At 43.9% G+C, this 20,335-nt stretch overlaps 1 protein-coding gene across 1 annotated transcript in view; it reads right to left on the bottom strand.

Annotated features, from left to right (window-relative positions):
- The window catches only part of OLFML1 (olfactomedin like 1), a 29,405-nt gene extending 9,887 nt beyond the window's left edge, over positions 1-19,518 (bottom strand). Inside the window, exons 1-2 of the mRNA XM_051823924.2 lie at positions 18,909-19,518; positions 15,572-15,860 (exon numbers count right to left, since the gene is read on the bottom strand). Coding sequence (XP_051679884.2) covers positions 15,572-15,860; positions 18,909-19,034 — 415 coding nt within the window. The 5' untranslated portion in view covers positions 19,035-19,518. The remainder of the gene's footprint in view (positions 1-15,571; positions 15,861-18,908) is intronic.
- Between the last annotated feature and the right edge of the window lie 817 nt (positions 19,519-20,335).

The raw sequence follows: 20,335 nt of genomic DNA on the forward strand, positions 1-20,335 counted from the left end.
TTCTCTCTGTGCTCCCCTAAGAGTTCTTTGGTCAATCAGGCCTTATTTTTTCCAATGTAAAACAGGAGGTTTAGTCCGGATGCTCTGTATAAGTTCTTTAAGGCTGATTGTCTATAAATTTTATAAATTTCTCTGTTGGAATTTGGGGAGAACGCACTTGGAGTAAAAAGGTAGGTTAAAACTCCCTGCTGTGCTTCTCTTGAGAAGAGGTGATTAGTAAGAAGAGAAGATTGAGGAAGGATCAGAAATAATAAATTTGCAACCTTTCAGCCCAGCTAAGATGCAAATGATCCAACTGAGACAATGGCATCCAGGCTCCACCTGCACACCAGAGCATGAAAGTCTGTGTTTCTCCCTCTGGCAGAACTGCAGATAAGCAATTAGGATAGAACTTGGCCTCAGGCTTCACAATGAATTTATAAACACAATTCACTTATTTGAATCTTTTTAATGCTCTTCCCCTTATTTAAAAGCAACACTCTCCAGACCTGGTGAAACTTGTCCCTCTATGGGTGTAACTTCATCTGAATTATGTATACAGAAACACTGGTCTGGCTGTTGATAAAGAGTGGCTTATTGTGGAGCAGAGAGGAGTGGGAGCATGGGAACCCAGGTAATGAGTTTGGAACTGTTACCCACATTTGCTATCCCAACTATACTATGCTTATCCAAATAGCAATGGGCATGAAAACAATAATATGTATTTAGGAGCAGTTACAGAGAAGTCAGGTCTTAGTAAGGCCCAAGTCCTTGGGGCCCTGCACCCACATGGGAGACCCGGAAGAAGCTCCTGACTACTGGCTTCGGATAGGCGCAGCTCCGGCCATTGCGGCCATCTGGGGAGTGAACCAGCGGATGGAAGACCTCTCTCTCTCTGTCGCTTCCTCTCTCTGTAACTCTGTCTTTCAAATAAATAAAATGAATCTTAAAAAAAAAAAAAAAAAAAGGATGGGGTGAAAGGATGTATTTGACAGTAACAGAGAAGAGAACATACGTTTTCTTGGTAAGAGTGATGAATGTATTTAAAAGAAAAGAATTCCGCTAAACCATGAGCATTTTGACTGCTTCTTGAAATTCTGTTATAAAACTTTCAATCACCTGAATTGTATTCATGTTAAGCATTTGTCAACACCTATCAAGTCCTAGGTAGGATGTTAGGCACTGGATGACAAGAATGACAGCTTGCAGACTACTAGTCAATTATAAAATTTCACATTATTACAATAAAATGTGTCAGTATGGATGTAATTATTCTAGAAATGAGGGCTGTTTCATGCTTTTTGCTGTAGAATAAATTTCAGTTATCTCATATAGCATGCAATGCTATCCAACTTCCTCTCTTTTTAAGTTTTTTTTATTTTTAAAGATTTATTTATTTAGGGGCTGGTGCTGTGGTGCAGCGGGTTAAGGCCCTGGCCTGAAGCGCTGGCATCCCATATGTGCGCCAGTTCTGGTCCCAGCTGCTTCTCCTCTGATCCAGCTCTCTGCTGTGGCCTGGGAGAGCAGTGGAAGATGGCCCAGGTCTTTGGGCCCCTGAACCCATGTGGGAGACCCAGAGGCAGCTTCTGGCTCCTGGCTTTGGATTGGTGCAGCTCCGACCGTTGCAGCCATCTGGGGAGTGAACCAGCAGATGGAAGACCTATCTCTCTGACTCTACCTCTCTCTGTAACTGTCTTTCAAATAAATAAAATAAATCTTCAAAAAAATTATTTACTTATATGAAAGGCAGAGTTACAGGGAGGCAGAGAGAGAGAGAGAGGTCTTCCATCCACTGGTTAACTCTCCAAATGGCTGCAACAGCTGGAGCTGGATTGATCTGAAGCCAGGAGCCAGGAGCTTCTTCCAAGTCTCCCACACAGATGCAGGGGCCCAAGGACTTATACCATCTATCGCTTTCCCAGGCCATAGCAGAGAGCTGGATCAAAAGTGGAGCAGCCAGGACTTGAACTGGTACCCATATGGGATGCCAGCATTGCATGCAGTGGCTTTACCCACCACACCACAGTGCCAGCCCTTGATTTCCTCTCTTATTACTGTCCCAGCAAATAATAGGTATGCGACTAAGTCACTAAACTAAGCAAGGCCTCTCACAAGTTTTAGACTTGGCCCACACTTTTCCCTAGCCCGCTTTGGCTAACTTGAGATACATCAACTCAGCCTTCAAAACAAAATTCTCTGACTCCTGCAGAGTGTGACTTGTTCTTCCAATGTGCCCAGAGCATTCTGTGCAGCCCTCTTCCAGGGCAGTGACCACAATGAATTGGAATTGCTGATTCACTTTATTTCATAGGTCGCAAGCACGTTCGACAGGGACTGTGTCTTATTTGCCTTTTTATTCTCAATGCCTGGGACACAAAACATATGCCTTTCAACATTCAAACCCTTACTAGTAGCTTACGCTCCAAACTTGAGAACCAACTGGACTCAGATGCCACAGTCTCTCAGTGTCCGTACGTGCTATCCCAACTCACACTGTGCTTGCAAGTCAGATAGATTAGCAAGTGCTATTTTGCAATCTGAGTGTTTCAGTGGCAGGCCAGCAGGAAAACAGGGAGGCCAGAATGATACCTATATTTTTTGCTTTCATCCACAGTTTCTGGTTCATCACTCTCTTCATAAAGCAGAACATTAGAAACTGGAATTTCTCCTTTCTGGGCAGGTCATAGAAACTCACATCTTCCCTTGCCTGTCTTGGAAAGAAATCCTCTGTACTACCCTAGACTGACAGTAGCTCACTTAATGCCCCTCATTTCAGAGGGCCCCTGCCCTATATCCTGGAGGCAGGAATCTGCAGAGGCCCAGAAGCAGGCGGGCCTTGCTGGGTTCTCCCGCGTTGCCTATTAGCATTAGATCTTACCCTTTCTGTCCAATTACATTTTGGCATGGATGGCTCTGTGTCAACCATGCTGATCCAATTAGGTTCCCAGAAAAACCCAATAGGACTGGGCTTAGAGAGCTTCTGGATAGCCAAATACATGGAGGTGTGGAGGGCAGCACCCTGGGAAGGGCATGGATGCTCTGCATGCCTTCTCCCTTAGCTCACCTCGTGCATCCCTTCATCACCTTTGTGATATCCTTTATGATAACGCAGTAAACATGAGCAACACATTTCCTTCAATTCTGTGAGGTGATCAAGCAAAGTAATCCAACCTAAGGAGGAGGGTGTAAGAACCCTCACTAATAGCCAGTCAGCCAGAAGCACAGGTGACAGAGCCCGGGGCTTGCAATCGACGTGAAGAGAAGGGGCCGCAGTCTTGAGGACTGAGCCCTCCACCTGTGGTATCTGAAGCTGTCTCCAGGTAGGTAGCATTAGAATTGAATCGAATTGAATCGAATCGAATCAAATTGAATCGAAGCAAATTGAATCCGCTGACACCAGCTGGTGTCCATGGTAGAACTGATTGGTTTAGTATGTGGGGACCCCCACCCCCCACCCCGCGCCTTGCACATCTGGTGTCAAAAATGATCTGTGTTGTGAAAGCAGAGCAGAAGAGATTCAGTCTGAATTTGTTTGCTTTTTCTTTAACAGCTTGCACAGCTGGTTCGTATGAAATGGAGCCATGGAACAATTTGGCATTGCAGAAGGACTGTGAATCCAGGATTGAAGCTCAGGGTCTGGTGTAAAGTTTAAGTGTCAATAGGTTGGGTTTGGCGAGTCATAGGGAAACTTTTAATAAATCCATATCATAGATTTTTCCAAGTTCCCAGCACTAATTCAGAGTATTCCATGGCACCCAGTATTAAACCCTGACAGCTTTAATGGGTCATTAGGTCTGGCTTATGAGAAAGAAAACAAACTAGATGCCTGGCTCTTTACTTGCATGGCTGTCTGTTGCTCAACAATGAGTTGAGATCTTCAGGAGAATGTCTGGAGGCTGGGAAAATGTGTAAGGTACAAAGGTAAGTTCAACCTACTTCCACGATGGGGTCCCCACAACTTCCTCCAATGCCTCATTCTGGAAGAGGCCAGCTGTCCATAATCCCCTACCTTATCTTAGTTCATTTTTCTTTGTAGCTTATTTATATTTTGATATTTTTAAGGTTGATTGATTTATTTGAAAGTCAGAGTTACAGAGAGACAGAGAGAGAGCTTCCATCCGCTGGCTTACTCCCCAGATGGCCGCAATGGCCAGGTCTGGGCCAGACTGAAGCCAGGAGCCAGGAACTTCATTTGGGTCTCCCACATGGGTCATTCCTCCAGTGCTTTTCCCAGGCCATTAATAGGGATCTGGATCTGAAATGAAGCAGCTGGGACACCAACCGTACAGGCTCTACCCATCGTGCCGCAATGCCGCAAGGCTGGCTCCCTGTCTGATATCTTATAAACTTGTTGATAGGCTTCTTGTTTGACTCCCCTTCATAAAATGTTAGCTTCATGAGATCAGGGGTTTTGTCATATTCCTTGCTACATGCCCTGTCCTAGAAGAGCAACTGCTACATGTTATAATTTATCTCTTTTTATTATGAATATAGTCAACATCAATAGATATAACTGACCCCAGTGAAATCTCTTTGGGGTCCTGAATAATTTTTAGGACTATAAAGGGTTTCTGAGACTGAAAGTTTCAGAACTTCTAGCATCCAGACTAGCCAACATTTGTGAGAAGTAAAGCAGGGAAATGGGGAATTTCTGCTCACAATGTCCATTTTTTATCAGTTATCATATTATTGCAACATCATAAGTGTTTCATGGTTATATAATAAATTTCTTGTTTTTATTTCTTATTTAAAGACTTAGCTAGGTTTTTGTTGTTTGCATTTTTTGGTATAGTGTTGTTTTTTCTTTTTTTCTGTGATATTCTTAACAAACTAAAAAAGATAGAAAATTCTTAGTTTCTAGCTGTGTTAGAACTCTTATCCAATGAGACTTATTAGAAAACAGAGTAATTTTGACATTTCCTCATGGATTCTTCCTGTGAAATAAACCTTACTTCATCCTGTTCTATCTTTTCTCAAAGTGTGATGGTCTTAGGACCCGGCATTGCCTTAACCATCTCAAGACTATCAATCACATTGACTGCTTTATTTTTTTGCTTTTTTTTTGAAAAATTTATTTATTTGATAGTCAGAGCTACCAAAAAGTAGAGGCAGAGAGTAAGAGAGAGAGAGAGAGAGAGAGAGAGAGAGAGAGAGAGAGAATGACTTCCATGTACTGGTTCATTCCCCAAATGGCCACAATGGTCAGTACTGGGCTGAACTGAAGCCAGGAGCCAGGAACTTCTTCCAGGTCTCCCGCATGGGTGCAGAGGCCCAAACACTTGGGCCATCCCCTGCTGTTTTCCCTGGCACATTAGCAGGGAGCTGGATTGGAAGTGGAGCAGCTGGGAGATTTGAACCAACACCCATAAGGGATGCCATCATCGCAGGTGGTGGCTTAACCTGCTATGCCATCATGCCAGCCCCTGACTGAGTGCTTTCATAAGACATTTCTGTACTTAAAAACCAATCTTGATAGTGTTTCTACAAACATCAAGGCCAATGTCTTCATGGATACAATTTAGGGTTATGGTGGAAGAGTGGGCTCCAGAGCCAGACTTGGAACTTGCTTTAGCCAAAAGAATGTGGTAAGTTACCAGGCCAAGCCCCTTGTGTGCTTCTGTTCCCTCTCTCAGATATCTCCTCCTGAAGGGTCAGAGACCATGTGGAGAAGCTGGCCTTCCTCAACAAGCCAACCCTCAGCAATGTGCAATGATTGCAGATGCTCCAGTGCACCAAGCCCGGCCCAGATCAACAGAACTGCCCAGCCACTCTGAAGACCCCTGAGACATAATAAATGACTGTTGTTTTAACCCACCAAGTTTTGGAATAGTTTGTTTTGCAGCATTATTGTAGCAGCAGCTAACTGATATGGCGTGGGAGGATGGTAAGCAGGCATAGACGCAGAGATGGATCTAGCATGTCTGTGGTGGTCCACACTCCTGGACGAAGCAGGAATGTGGAGGCAAGATGAGGCTCTGCGAAACTCTCTGAGCCAGGCTTCCTTCCCCTGAGAAGGAGTTGTAATATGATCTACCTAGCGACTTGTTGTAGGCACTGGATAAGTTAACAGATAGAGGAGATTAAAGCAATCCCTGGAAAGAGTTGCCTCCTCTTCCTGCTAAACTACAATCTAGGGTCTGAAAATGCAGGCACTTTTTAGACTTGGGGAACAAAGCATGAAGTGTGCAACCATGCATAAATGTATTTTATGTATTCAGCGTAGCAGGTCAAAAAGATATCACAGAGCATCAGTTGCACGGGGAGAAGCAGCAGTGGCACAAGAGGAAGCTGAGAAGTGTTAAGAGTGGCTGTGTTCCATGGGCCCGGCCCTTTTTTTGGCCTTTTGTCAATGCGGGCCCATACTGCCCTGTGCCTCCAGGGTGCATGGCCTTCGGGCCACCTGCCCATGCTTCCTGGCCTACATGCTCCTCAACATGGTTGGCTCCTGGTACTTGGTATGAATCTAGATTTCCTTCTCTCTTTTAGATAGGGCCCTCATCTATGCATTTCTCTCACTGAATAAAAAGCTTAAAAAAAAAAGAGTGGCTGTGTCCGATTGTTGGTTGCTTATCTACTATTACAATAAAAATAAATAAAATATATATAGTGCAACAATGCAAGGAGTCTTCAAAATCTGGAAATCTTGCATTCTGAAAAAAAGTAGATATTATGCATAGATTTAAATTTTTTTGCACCAAAGTAATTTCATTTTTCCACCAACTATTTTTACATTCATAGTTTTATTTAATTAGCAGGTATTACTTTCATCAAGAAAAATAAATTTTTAAAATAAAGCTTGGGTGAGGTCAACCTTTATGGACTTTCTTTATCTGATATTTTCTAGAATTTGCTTTACCCTGTAGGTTGCAGTTGTCATTGAAGAGAATAAAGCGATGATACGAGAATTCAAGCAAGATTGACTCTGGAAGCAATATAGGATGACGGACCCAGACAAGGAAAGACAGGAGGCAGGGAAGTCAGTCAAGAGGCTTTTAGTAAGCAGTACCATTGACAATGAGAGAGCGGTGCAGATTGAAAGAATACACTGAGAGACAGTCAGAAGAAAGGCTACTAGATACGGTGATTGGTCAGATGAGGGCCAACGGGATGATCCTGAGATTTCCAGCACAGGAAAGTTTGTGTGAAATGATTATGCTAACAGAGCCAATGAGGGGAAAGTAGAAACTTTTATTACTTAAAAGTCAATAAGGAAGAGGCAAAGAATTTAAAAGAAAACAGGTTGTGCTGGCAGTGGGGGGAGTTATGGTGGGAACTAGGGAAGGAAAACTTAGGCTTCTTGGCCAGGGCATTAAAGAATGACTTCACCCAATCTGAGCAGGACTCATCAAACCATGAGAAGGTGTGGTTTTCATACTGTAACCCACAGCGAGATCAGAAGCAGTGGACTTCAGGTCCAGGCACCAACTCTCCAAACAAAGGGCTCCTACCTGTGTGCCTCTGTGACAGCTCTGGATATGGGCTCCCTAGATGCAGTTTCTCCCTCCCGTAGCCCCTCCATTTCCCTATTGCTAGTCTGTTCTGTACCCAGGGCCATAATGGCCTTTCTAATGGCTCCATCTGCTCCCTCTTCCCCCCTCAGCAGAACAGTGCCATGGCAGGGGTTAGTATGTGCAGAACCAGCCCTGAACATCAGCCCTGCCATCCATTAGCTGTGTGCAAATAATGGCTTGGCCAAATTATTATTCTGTCAGCATCCTGGTCTCCTCATCTATAAAACAAGGGATAGGGGTCTGTGTCGTGGCACAGGAGAGTAAGGCCTTGCCTGCAAGGCTGGCATCCCATATGGGCACTGGTTTGAGTCCCTGCTGCTCCACTTCCAATCTGGCTCCCTGCTAATGACCTGGGAAAGCAATGGAAAATGGCCCAGATATTTGGGCCCCTGCTCCTCACATGGGAGACCCTGGTGGAACTTCTGGCTCCTGGCTTCCACCTGGCTCAGTGCTGGCTGTTGCAGCCATCTGGGGAGTGAGCCAGTGGATGGAAGATCTTTCTCTGTCTCTCCCTCTCTCTCCCTATAACTCTTTCAAATAAATAAGTCTTTAAAAAAAGAAAACAACAACAAAGACAAAGGATAGTTATAATGCCTATTTCATACTGCTGTTATGAGCATTACAGGATATAGTCCAATAAGATATACAAAATGCTTAAAGATTACCTGGTCCACAGTCAGTACTTAGTATTAGCTGCTGATTCCCAGTAGTCTCACTCCCTGTAACTTGGGAGAGTCAACTAGCTTAGCGCAGAGCAGCCTAGCTCTTGCCTGGTTCTTTCATCTATTCTCCTTCCCCTTTTACCTTTCAGAGCCCGATTATTTATGCCTTTATGCCAACACATGCTGTTCCATTTGCTTGAAATGCCCTTTACTCTGTTCTCCATTTAATTAGCTCTTTTTCCAAGATGAAAACTCAGCTTGAGGGTTACTCTCCAGATTCCACAGCCCCCCTCCCCATCTCCATGGTAACCCTGACTCTATCCACTTAACGCCTGCTCCTTGTGCTTCTGTGACAGACCATGTATCTCTGCACCAGAGCAGTCAGCACTCTGGGCTCTTACCTTGGGCTTCTTTCTCCATTGGGTTGTAAGCTTTTTTGGGGGCACAAATGTTATCCTAACTAACATTGCATCTCTAACACCAGGCCCAATGCCAGCATATATCTAGAAGTCAATTAGATGTTTGTTGAACAGATGAGTTGCAGAGAGAACTTAATGAATATTCATATCCCTTGGAGCCAAAAGCTACCAGGTAATGCAACTCCCGGACCTTCTGTTAGTATCTATGGTGCTGTGACTGAGGGTGTCTTCCTAGACCACAGGCTTTTCAGGAAGATAAACTAGAAGTGCCATGTCCAAAGGCCTTTCTGGACCCAAGGACACAGACTTCCCAAGGGAAATCACGGGATAAGTGTACTGGCTCCACGCATTCAGCAACTTCTGTGTGTATGGACCCATATACCCACTCACACAAGTACCCCTCATGCTCTCCTGTACATACACCTGCAGGTACATCTTCAATCCCCTCTTGGCAGTAAATACATCTGTTGCAAATTAGTAAGACTTTCTTTTATTGTTTTGTTTCACTCATCAAAAACTACCGGACCTTAGGAGTTGCCTCACAGATATGTTTTATTTGGTTTCCTGTGGGATTTTGTTTGTTTAAGTTGTTTTGGTTTGAATGTGCATTCAATGCACATTTACACTACCTGAAAGGATCCCAGAGGCATTTAAATATGCAGCAACAGACTTTCTTCTTGGAAACATGATCTAACAAAAGATAGGAGTTATTTAATTCAGCGGGGTGAGGGTTACTTGAGGTTATGTGTGCACACTTGCAATAAAAGGAGCTGTGCTGAAACAGGAAACAAAATAAAATCTGCTATCGTGGCTTGTTTTGACTGCCTTGAGAATTTTCTTTCACAACCGATTTGCAAGTTAAAAAGAGGTTAATACTCTTATCTGCCCAAGAATGTGGCCTGTGGAATCTTCCAAAGACTTAGCTGAATCTATTTTCTATCTGGGTGTCTGAGGCAATTTTGCTTTCCTGTAAATTTCCAAGTGCAATGCAAAATTTTATTTTAATAATAACAGTTACAGTACTAGCACCAGACTTGAAATGATTTTTAAATATGAGTTAGACTTCATTCTAGTAACTTTCACTCACTTGCATTCTAAATTGTGTATGTGTGTGAAAGAGAAAAGAGAAAGAGGACAAGTTAGAATTAAGATTCTTCTAAGAGGTTTTTTTTTTTTAAATTTTTGGAAAGTGGGGGTAGATTAGAGGAGGGGGAGAAGGAGAGAGAGAGAGCCAGTGAGTTCTCCCACTCATTGGTTCACTCCCAAACACCTGCCATAGCTGGAGATGGGCCAGTCTGAAGCCAGGAGCCAGAAACTCAAATCTGGGTCTCCCAGGAGGGTGCCATGGGTCTCATCACTTGAGGCCCCACTTACTTTCTCCCAGAGGCAATTATGTTGGTCTCATTTAAAAATTTTATCTAACCCCCAAACATTGCTAAAATAGAGATGCTCATGTGGACATTATTTGGGCATCCTTTTTAAATTAAGGCTGAAGATTTGAGAACGGGTTTATAGGAATGACTTAATTATAGAGCAACCCTACAGTATTTATTATCCCCAGGACCTGGTCCTTAGTAGTTGCCCAAGATGTATTCTTAAAATAATTGAAAACAGGGACTGTCACTGTGGTGTAGTGGGTAAAGCTGCCGCCTGAAGTGCTAGCATCCCATATGGGCGCTGGTTCAAGTCCTGGCTGCTCCACTTCCGATCCAGCTCTCTGCTTTGTTCTGGGAAAGCAGTAAAAGATGGCTCAAGTGCTTCGGCCCCTGTACCTGCATGGGAGACCTGGAAGAATCTCCTGGCATCCTGGCTTCGGATCGGCACAGCTTCAGCTTTTGTGACCATCTGGGGAGTGAAATAGCGGATAAAGACCTCTCTCTACCTCTGCCTCTCTGTAACTCTGCCTTTCAAATAAATAAATAAATCTTTATAAAAAAAAAAGAATAAATGAAAATCAGTTAGACTACTACTGTCACACATAATGGTGTTTTAGTCAATGACAGACTGCATATATGATATGATGGTTGCATAAAATGGTATTTTTTTAGTGATATAGCTGTTTTAGGTCTTAGTTCGTGCAACTCTATGATGTTTGCACAGTGATAAAACTGCCTGAGAATGCCTTTCTTAGAAAGTGTTCTCTTTGCTAGGTACCCCATGACCATATTAGAATTTCCTGGAAGTCTCTTGAGACACAAAGTTCAATTTTCCAAGAAAGTTGCATCATCTACTCTAGAGGTTTTCCAAAGCAACTCTCCAAGACAGTACGTGTGTATGAAAGAGACCTTGTGATCTGACCTCTGGTAACCCCTCCCTAGCCAGTCGTCCTGAGATGTTTGCCTACACAAGGGTTCTGACTTGAGTTTGTAGGAATTCTGTGAAAGTTCTGTGACCTGCACAGTCTCCATATGGCGAGACTAGAAAAGAGGAAGACCAGGGCCTTCCAGGGAGAAGTTGGTACAAGTGATTACTAGCTAGCGTTAGACTAAGGCACTGTGATAGGCAGAATTCTAAAATGACCCCCAAGATGTGATCACCATGGTGTATAAGCCCTATATAATTCACTCCCCTGGAGCATGGGCAGGATCTGTGCATTTGAGAGGCCAGCATCCTGCATTGCATTGTAAGGCAAAAGTGAATGGATTTCACAGATATAAATAAGGGCCCCAAAGAGTTGTGTGTTAGAGGTAGGCCTCTTAAAAGAGGAACTAAGTACTTCCAAAAAAGATGTACTTTCCCCATTGCCTTGAAGGTGCAATAGCCATGCTGTGAGCTACCCACAAACAGGAGAAGCCTTGGTCCTACAACTATCAGCAGAGGACCCAGCTAAGCCATGCATAGACTCCTGACCCACTGAAGCTCTGAGATCATAAATATACATGGTTTTAAGCTGCAAAGTCTGTGGTAATTTGGTGTAGAGCATTAGAAAAACTGGCACAGGCCTCGTTACAGATATGGCAAAAGAAAAAAATATGCAGGGGCTATAATAGGTAAAATACAACACAGCACAGAGTAGGGGAATAAGTTGGCAAGCAAAAGTCTATCCTTGAATAGAGAACCTCTGTAAACAAATAGGTCAAAAAAAAAAAAAACAAAAAACAAAAAAACAAAAAAACAACACTAGTCATTTAATTGTTCACAGGTTCTCGAGGGTTCGTGTTTCCCAAACCAAGCTCTGTGGGAACTCTGCCCTCAGTATTTCTTCTAGAAAAAATTCCTATGGCTTTCTATGTGGGAGGCCCTGACCTAGACTCTGTGAATACAGAAAAGATGATGTCAATTCCTCATGGATGAGGAGTCCAATACACACAGGTATGTGTGGTTGAGTACATTAAGTGCCCATTCAGATACATATGAACATATTAAAATTGCAGCTGCGTGGAAGTAAGTTGGGAGAGCAGAAACTGGAGCTTAGCTCAAGCCACCTTGTGAATGGCCTTCCCTATGTAAGAGGCAAGGAAATTTACATGGATTTTTGTTACTGATAATTGGTAGTGAACAAAAACAAAATCATTCTACATGGAGGAGTAATAGGATCCATGTTGTGTTGTGGGAAGGTCTCCATGACAGCAGACAGATTCCAGGAGTCCAAAGCAGCAGTAAGAAAGTGACTGCAGGATCCAGGCATGTCTTACTGACCCCCCTGTCTCCACTGTGCAGCGCAGGGCCATCTAGGGAGGGTCTGCTGAGTCATAAGCTGACAAATGATCAGGCAGCAGCTGCAGAGGCAGCAGGCACGAAGGCAGCAAGCTCGGAGAGGTTGAGAGAGGTTTTCCTGTACCAGGGAGCTGGGGTGGGGAGGGAATAGTGTAGGCCTCTAGGGTCTGAGGGATGTGAAAGAGGATGGCAGCTCCAATCTCAGAGCCTCTGCTGAACCCTGGAGTGGAAAGGGGTAACTTCATGGCTGGAGAGCCTGAGAGTGTCCCAGGACCAGGAGCAATTCAGGGACCCAATCTAGTACTGCTCATCAAGACTGAGGTCCTTTGTACCCCTTTGCATAAAAGGACAGGTGCATTCTAGATCAGGCCCCATTAACACCCAGTCCTCCCCACTGGCTTTGTGGGCAGCCCTTGTTCGTCCTCTGCTCACCCATTCTTGCTCTTTCCCCCTTCTTTTCTTCATCTCACGCTAACTTCCAGTTCCTGCCTATTAGGGGGTTCATCTCTGTGATGTTAGAGCTGTTAGAGTGACAAAAGATCATCCACTTGATCAATGGCTTCATATTATACATGAGACACCCTCCTTTCTCTCTTCTGACCCAGGAGGAAGATCCTCTCTTTTTCACCACATTCTAACCAGCCCTTCTGCCTGTGCCAACAATCCTTCCATCTATTTATTTATTTTTCACTGAAGATTATTTACTGAAAACAGACCCTATTCTAGGCACTGGAATCACAGCATTGAACATGAAATGGAGGATCCAAGCTTGCACAGAGCTGACATTATAGATGAGGAGGTAGAATATAAGCAGGGAACAAATAAATGAAATAGAGGGGCTGGAGCTGTGGTGTAGTGGGTAAAGCTACTGCCTGCAGTTCGAGAGTTCGAGCAGCAGAAGATGGCCCAAGTCCTTGGGCCCCTGCACTCATGTGGGAGACCCCGAGGAAACTCCTGGCTCTTGGCTTTGGATCGGCACAGCTCTGGCCATTGTGACCATCTGGGGAATGAACCAGCAGATGGAAGATCTCTCTCTCCCTCTCTCTCTCTCTGCCTCTGCCTCTCTGTAACTCTACCTTTCAAATAAATAAATAAATAAATCTTTAAAGAAAATTATAAAGTAAATTAAATAGGATATTTCAGCTATAAGCTGTTATGGTTTGAATGTGTTCCCCAAAATCTCATGTGCTGGAAACTAAGTCCCCAAATTCCTATGTCAATGGTCGATGGAGGTAGGGCCTTTGGGAGGGAATCAGGATTAGATGAAGTCATGAGGGTGGAGCTTCATTAGCTGCTTTACAGGAAGAGAGACCTGATCTAGTGCACTTGCTCTCTCATAGTGTGATAAGCCTCTACCATGTTATGAAGCGGCAAGACGACCTGTCAAACAGATGCCAATGCTATGCTCTTGGACATCACAATCCCCAGAACTGTGAGCTAAGTAAACCTCTATTCTTGATAAATTATCCAGTGCTTGGTATTCAGTTATAGTAACAGAAAACAGATTAACACATATGTGCTGCTCTGAAAAAAATAAGAGTAGTATGTATTCTCCAACTCCTCTTGGGTTTCTGTCTCAATGTATTTCCTACCAATCATTCAACAACCGTTCAGTGACCTAACTCCAAAACCCAGGAAGTATCCTGGACCCATCTTTCGCTTTTAATTATCCATAACATGTGGATTCCAACTCTCAGTAGCTCTCTCTGTCTTCCATGACTCTTGATATCGACACTGTCACCTGTTGCCCAAATTATTGCAGGATGTCCTCAACTAGTTTCCTCCCTCTAGTCTTGTCCTCTTCTTTCATATCATGCCCCTGCCTAAGCAAATCACCATGGTTCTTAATAGTTTCTCCAGTTAAGTTCAACTCCCATAGTTTAGCATGTAAGACCTTTCATTATGTGGGGGTCTTCTGAACACTTCTATCTTTTCCCTACACTGATCTGCCCTATATAGCATTCACTCAGCCATATTTACAAATCTCATGTCAAGGTGTATGGCCTTGATACACTGTGCCTTTGATATCATGCCCCTGTACATTGTGCCCTCACTTGAAATACCCTCTGCCTTTCTTCTCTGACTTCATTGTTCACATCCCCCATCAAGTGTCATCTTATTTAGGAAGAGCCTTCTAGTAAAGGCCCATGGAGTTCTTTTTTTTTTTTTTTTTTTTTTTTTTGACAGGCAGAGTGGACAGTGAGAGAGAGAGACAGAGAGAAAGCTCTTCCTTTGCCGTTGGTTCACCCTCCAATGGCCACCACGGCTGGCGCTCTGCGGCCGGCGCACCGCGCTGATCCGAAGGCAGGAGCCAGGTGCTTCTCCTGGTCTCCCATGGGGTGCAGGGCCCAAGCACTTGGGCCATCCTCCACTGCACGCCCGGGCCACAGCAGAGGGCTGGCCTGGAAGAGGGGCAACAAGGAAAGAATCCGGCGCCCCGACCGGGACTAGAACCCGGTGTGCCGGCGCCGCTAGGTGGAGGATTAGCCTGTTGAGCCGCGGCGCCGGCCATCTTTGAAGTTCTTATAAGGATTACATTGAGAAGATGTATGAAGCCCTTGGCACAATGATGACACTCAGCTTATGTCTTGCTTCCCTGATGGAGTTTCTCAAATTTGGGGCAGACATAATTAGCATATGAATAGAGTTTTCCTATTTGCAATGAAACTGTCTCAGAACACAGACTCCAAGGAGGTGGAAGATTTGTCTCTCTTACTGTCTTAATAAAATGGACTCATGAACAGGAAAATTTTCTTCTCATTGATGTGTCTGTTGCTTGATGCTTTTTATTATAATTTGAACTTCTTAACATTGTTTGTAATGGCCTAGAAGTGATTCTGATGGATTACAAGATTGGAGACAAATCCTCTGGATACCACCATCACAGCACACATGGTAATAACTCATTGCAGTCCCCAGCCATGAAGGTTAGACAATTTTCAATTCCCATTTCCAACTTCAGACTGTTAGTTGGCAAACTTGCAGCTGTTTCCTACTCCTAGAGCACAGGGTATAGAATCTGCCAACCTGCCACACTCTGGAAGGATGTAGGACCACATGCTTCCACAAAACCAGAGCCTATGAGAAGGTGACCTCTACAGGCTGATCTCTGACATTGTAGCTCTGACCTTCTACCAGGTCTTTAGAAACCTCCCAGAAAAGGAAAAGCTGCCTTCGGAGTCACCTGTTCCCTGCACAAATTTCTCTCGCAGCACATGCACCAAAGGCACATAGGCACACCTGCTCTTCCCTCACTCCATCAGACTCCCTCACTGCACTAAGTCCATGTCTTACTGAGAGAGATGGTCCCTAGGAGGGGTAATAAAAGATGTGGTTCTCTTACTTGCATTCAACAGAGTCCGGATCTTCTTCTCTTCTTCCGCTTCTTGAAGTATCTTTTCTGCCAGTGTCTTGTCCTCTGATTCCACGCACACGTCAGCTTCTCGGAGGTATTCTAGGTAGTCGATCTCCCGTTGGGCACGTTCAACCCTTAGTGCCAGGTTATTTACTGCACTCTTATACTCACTTGTGTGGGTCTGACATCTGCCCAGCATAACGGTCATGTTCTTTGAGAATTCTCGGAAGTCTTGAATATATGCCCTTGTAGCTTGTGTGCATTTTTCCAGCCCTTGCTTCAGTCAAAATATACATTTCCCAGTTACTGTTGGTTATTTAAATTACTCAAGTAATAAAAATAGCTATCAGCCATAGAAAGTATTTTATGAATAATTAAAATAGCTATCAGTCATAGAAAAGTATTTTATGAATAATTATAAAAAGTATTTTATAATAATTAAAAGGGGAAAAGTAAAAACTCAAAATTCTAAATTCAAAGGTACTATTGATAATTTATCAATTTTTAAAAGTTTTTTCTATATAGTAAGTGATACATATTTTTCAAGTATTATTTTACTGTTTTATAACATATTTTAACTTGCTGATTTATTGTGACTATATTACCAATTAATAGATATGTAAGCCACTTTTTTCTTGTGATGATAGTGTCTTTTTTAATTGATGGATAACAATTTTATCTACTTAGTTTATACAAAATGATATATATGTAGACTGCAGAATGATTAAATCAAGCTAATTAACATATGCATTATTCCACATACTTATTATGGTGAGAACATTTAAAACCTCTTAATTTTCAGGTATACAATACATTGTAATGAACTCTAGTCACCATGATGTACAACCGATCTCTTGAACTTATTCATTCTAAGTGAAATGTTGTATCCTTAGGCCAATCTCACTGACGTCCTCACTTCTTAGCACCTCTTCCATGACCACCATTGTATTCTGTTTCTATAAGTTTAATTTGTTAGATTCCTCATATAACTGAGATTATGCAGTATTTATATTTCTTGCCTGGCTTATCTCAATTAGCATAATGTCTTTCAGATTCATCTATGGTATTACAAATGACACAATGTTTTCTTTTATAAGGCCAACAGTATTCTGTTCATATGTGTGTGTGTATATATATATACACTACATTTTCATTATCTGCTTATAACTTTTTTTTTTTTTTACAGGCAAAGTGAACAGTGAGAGAGAGACAGAGAAAGGTCTTCCTTTTCTGTTGGTTCACCCTCCAATGGCTGCTGCAGCCGGCACACCGCGCTGATCCGAAGCCAGGAGCCAGGTGCTTCCTCCTGGTCTCCCATGCGGTTGCAGGGCCCAAGGATTTGAGCCATCCTCCACTGCACTCCCGGGCCACCGCAGAGAGCTGTGGAAGAGGGGCAACCGGGACAGAATCCGGTGCCCCGACCGGGACTAGAACCCGGTGTGCCAGGGCCGCAAGGCGGAGGATTAGCCTATTGAGCCATGGCGCCAGCCCTGCTTATAACTTTAATGAGATGTAGCATTTTATTGAACCGATATCCCATTATTTATTCTGTTTCTTTATGTGTATTTATTTGAAATGCAGAGTAACAGAGTCAAAGCTATTTCAAAAGGAGAGAGAGAGAGAGAGAGAGAGAGAGAGATTTTCCATTTGCTGATTCACTCCCTAAACGCCTGCCACAATCAGGCAATCAGGGCTGGGCCAGGCCAAAGCCAAGAGCCCCAAACTCAACCTGAGTCTCCAGTGGATTGCAGGGATGCAAGTACTTGAGCCATCATGTGCTGCCTCCCAGAGTGCACATGAGCAAGAAGTTATAACCAGGAAGGGTTGGGTTTTGATCCTAGGCACTCCAATATGGGATGTGGGCATCCCAGACTGTGGCTTAACTGCTGTGACACAGTGCCTGCCCCTAGTCTGTACCTTACACCCTGTTCTGCAGACTAGCATTGAAGGACAATTGTTAGGGATTTGGCTGGCTGTATTCAGGGCAAGTCAGTGCTAAGTGTTGTATGTAATTCTGGCAGGTTTAAGCAGGTGAGACTGGGGAGGAGGTATCTGAGAGTAAGCAAGGGAAGACGCTGTGTAGCAGATAAAGTGCCACCTGTGATGCCAGTATCCCATATGGATGCCAGTTTGAGTCCCAGCTGCTCTACTTCCTATCCAGCTCCCTGCTAATATGCCTGGGAAAGCAGCAGCAGATGGCCCAAGTGCCTGTGTCCCTGCACCATGTGGGAGACCCAGAAGAAGCTTCAGGTTCCTGGCTGTGGCCTGGCACAGATCTCTCCCTCTCTCTGTCTCTGTCTCTCTCTCTCTCTGTAACTCTGCCTTTCAAATAAATAAAAAAATAAATCTTAAAAAAAGGAAAGCATCAGCAAGAGGCCACTGGCCTGGGAACATATATCTCATCCTCAGTATGTATGGCTGGAGAATGGTGGGAAATGTTTTCAGCCTATTTTATGGATTTATTTTACCCTGGCTCTAAAACTAGATAACCAGATAATTTGGACTTAAAGATTTTTTAAAAAAATATAGAAAATAAGTATTGGAGATAAGAATTTCTTTAAAAGAAGATACATAATTTATCAGTTAACTTGTACAAAAGCAAGGCATTAAGTATGAAATAGTTAATGCCAGTGCTGGGGTGTGGCAAAGTCTAGCATGGAGCATGACATTTTTCCTTGGGAGCCTGTCCACGCTGCAATCTTAGAATTTGCACGTTTTAATGAGGTGGCAGCCCACATGCTTTCTCTCTATTAGCATTGCTGGAATCTGCTTATTTCTAAGTCCAACTCCAGATTGGCAAGAGCAGCAAAGACTTTGCTTCCTGTTACATGGATATTGGGACTGTTTACAGTGACCTTATGATTTTTCATAAACAGATAACGATAAAATTCATTCTTATCTTGATACAGTAAACATGAAGAAAAAATGACCCAAATTTTTAGTTTTTACATTTAACTCAACGAACTATTGAATTTCGGATGTCCAACATTTTGGATATTTACCACCATCCCAAAAATTCTAAGTATGCATTAATTTATTAAATCTTCAGGATAGCCTTAGAAGGCAAATTCCATTTTTATCCCTATTTTACAGATGAAGAAAACTGCCAGATGAGAGTCTAGAGTGAAGCTAAGCTCAAGGTCTGGGAGTGGAAGAGGCAGGACTGTGGAGCCGGTGCCTTCAACTGCTCGACCAGGAACATTTGTAAGCCGTAATCTTAGCAACGTGGTTGTCATTTCCTATCCGGGAAACATGCATCCCAGTAGCTAGGGAAGTGTGGGTAAAACAAAGTGGCTTCTGGGAGGCGTGCACAGATGCCACCTACCTCCAAGACTCGAAAGCGCTGGTAGATGTAATGTACCATGGCAGGGTCCTGCGCACACTGTGGTGGAGGCAGAAATGCTGCAAGGAACAGAAGCAGAAGGGCAGAAACTCGCTGAAGGACCATCATCCTACAGACTTCCGGGCGTGAAACCCCTTACGTTGTGGTTCTAGAAGACGACTCGGGGTCCAGGTGGTGGTTCCAGCTTTGTAGCCGCTGCTGTGGCAAATCCTCAGAAAACAACTTCTTGCACAGCCGCAGAGCAACGGTCACTTGTTGTTCCACCCCATGCATGATCTCAGTTTGCAAGCTGGTGATCAAGTCCAGCTGTTGGTAAATTGGTCCCTGGAGGCCTTGCAGGCCAACTTGGTGCAGAGAGCTCCCTGGGTCCAGTATCTATTTCCCTCACCCTTGACACACGCAGGGACCCTCCCCAGGCTAGTGACTGTGGGCTGCTTTCAGCCCTGAGGCTGTGGATGTGTACATTGGGGTGGAGGTGGGGAGGTCGTCCAGCCCCTATTCCCCTCCCCCAGCTACTGCCTTTTTACTTCTGCTTCCAGCCTCCCTAGTAGATTCTGCAGTCCAATCACAGGCCTGATCCAAGACAAACCACCCCCTCCTTCTTGGAGTTGGAATCTCTTGTAACTTTTGGCAAAAATTCCCAGGATACTTTTCCCAGAAGTTCCACTGGGAGGGAGACCCCACCTCTCTTCCTGATTTCCTTTGTATTCCTGCAGCTCTTAAAGGCACAGCAAAGAATTGAATACCGATCTTTCCCTATCTCTGAAAAGCTATTGCATGGGGCAGCATGGCTCCTTGGGCAGAAAGGTACAATGGGCTACAAGCCTGACTGTCCAGGTGGACAGCTGAAAATCTCAGGGTTGAGCTCAGAATTTTCTTAAAAGAAATAACAACAATTATTCAGACAGTAATGCTTCCAGAGCAAAGCTATCAGGAAATGAAAGTCCTTTGTAAGGAAGTGCTAGAGTTTTCTCAATCACTAAGGTCAGAATTCCTTTCTTAGAATTGCAGGCCAGAAATGTGTCCAACCCCTACGGAAGGCCCTAAGCCAATTGAGATAAATCATATCTCTAGGACAAAGAGGTAGAATCTTCCATTTTTGCCTTTGCTGTCCAGTTCTCTGCTTCTCCGGACCTCTCCCTTCCTGAGTGTTCCCAGCTCTTAAAGGCACAGCAGAGAAATGGTTTCCCCATGGTTCTTTCTCAATTACCTACCAAAATGGGGAACTGTGGGACATCTATGGACTATGGAGAAGGCTCTGACCAGAACTCAGAAGAGCCAGGTTTGCATTCAGTCTCTGAAAGAGGTGCTAAAGACTGAGAATTTCCCACTTGTCCCCTCTGAATGTGGATGTTTCTCTCCACCTCTCTTTCATATGGTCTAAGCATTTGGGGGCTGGCGCTGTGGCA

This window comes from Oryctolagus cuniculus, chromosome 1, assembly GCF_964237555.1.
Source record: "Oryctolagus cuniculus chromosome 1, mOryCun1.1, whole genome shotgun sequence".
Taxonomy (NCBI): Eukaryota; Metazoa; Chordata; class Mammalia; order Lagomorpha; family Leporidae; genus Oryctolagus; species Oryctolagus cuniculus.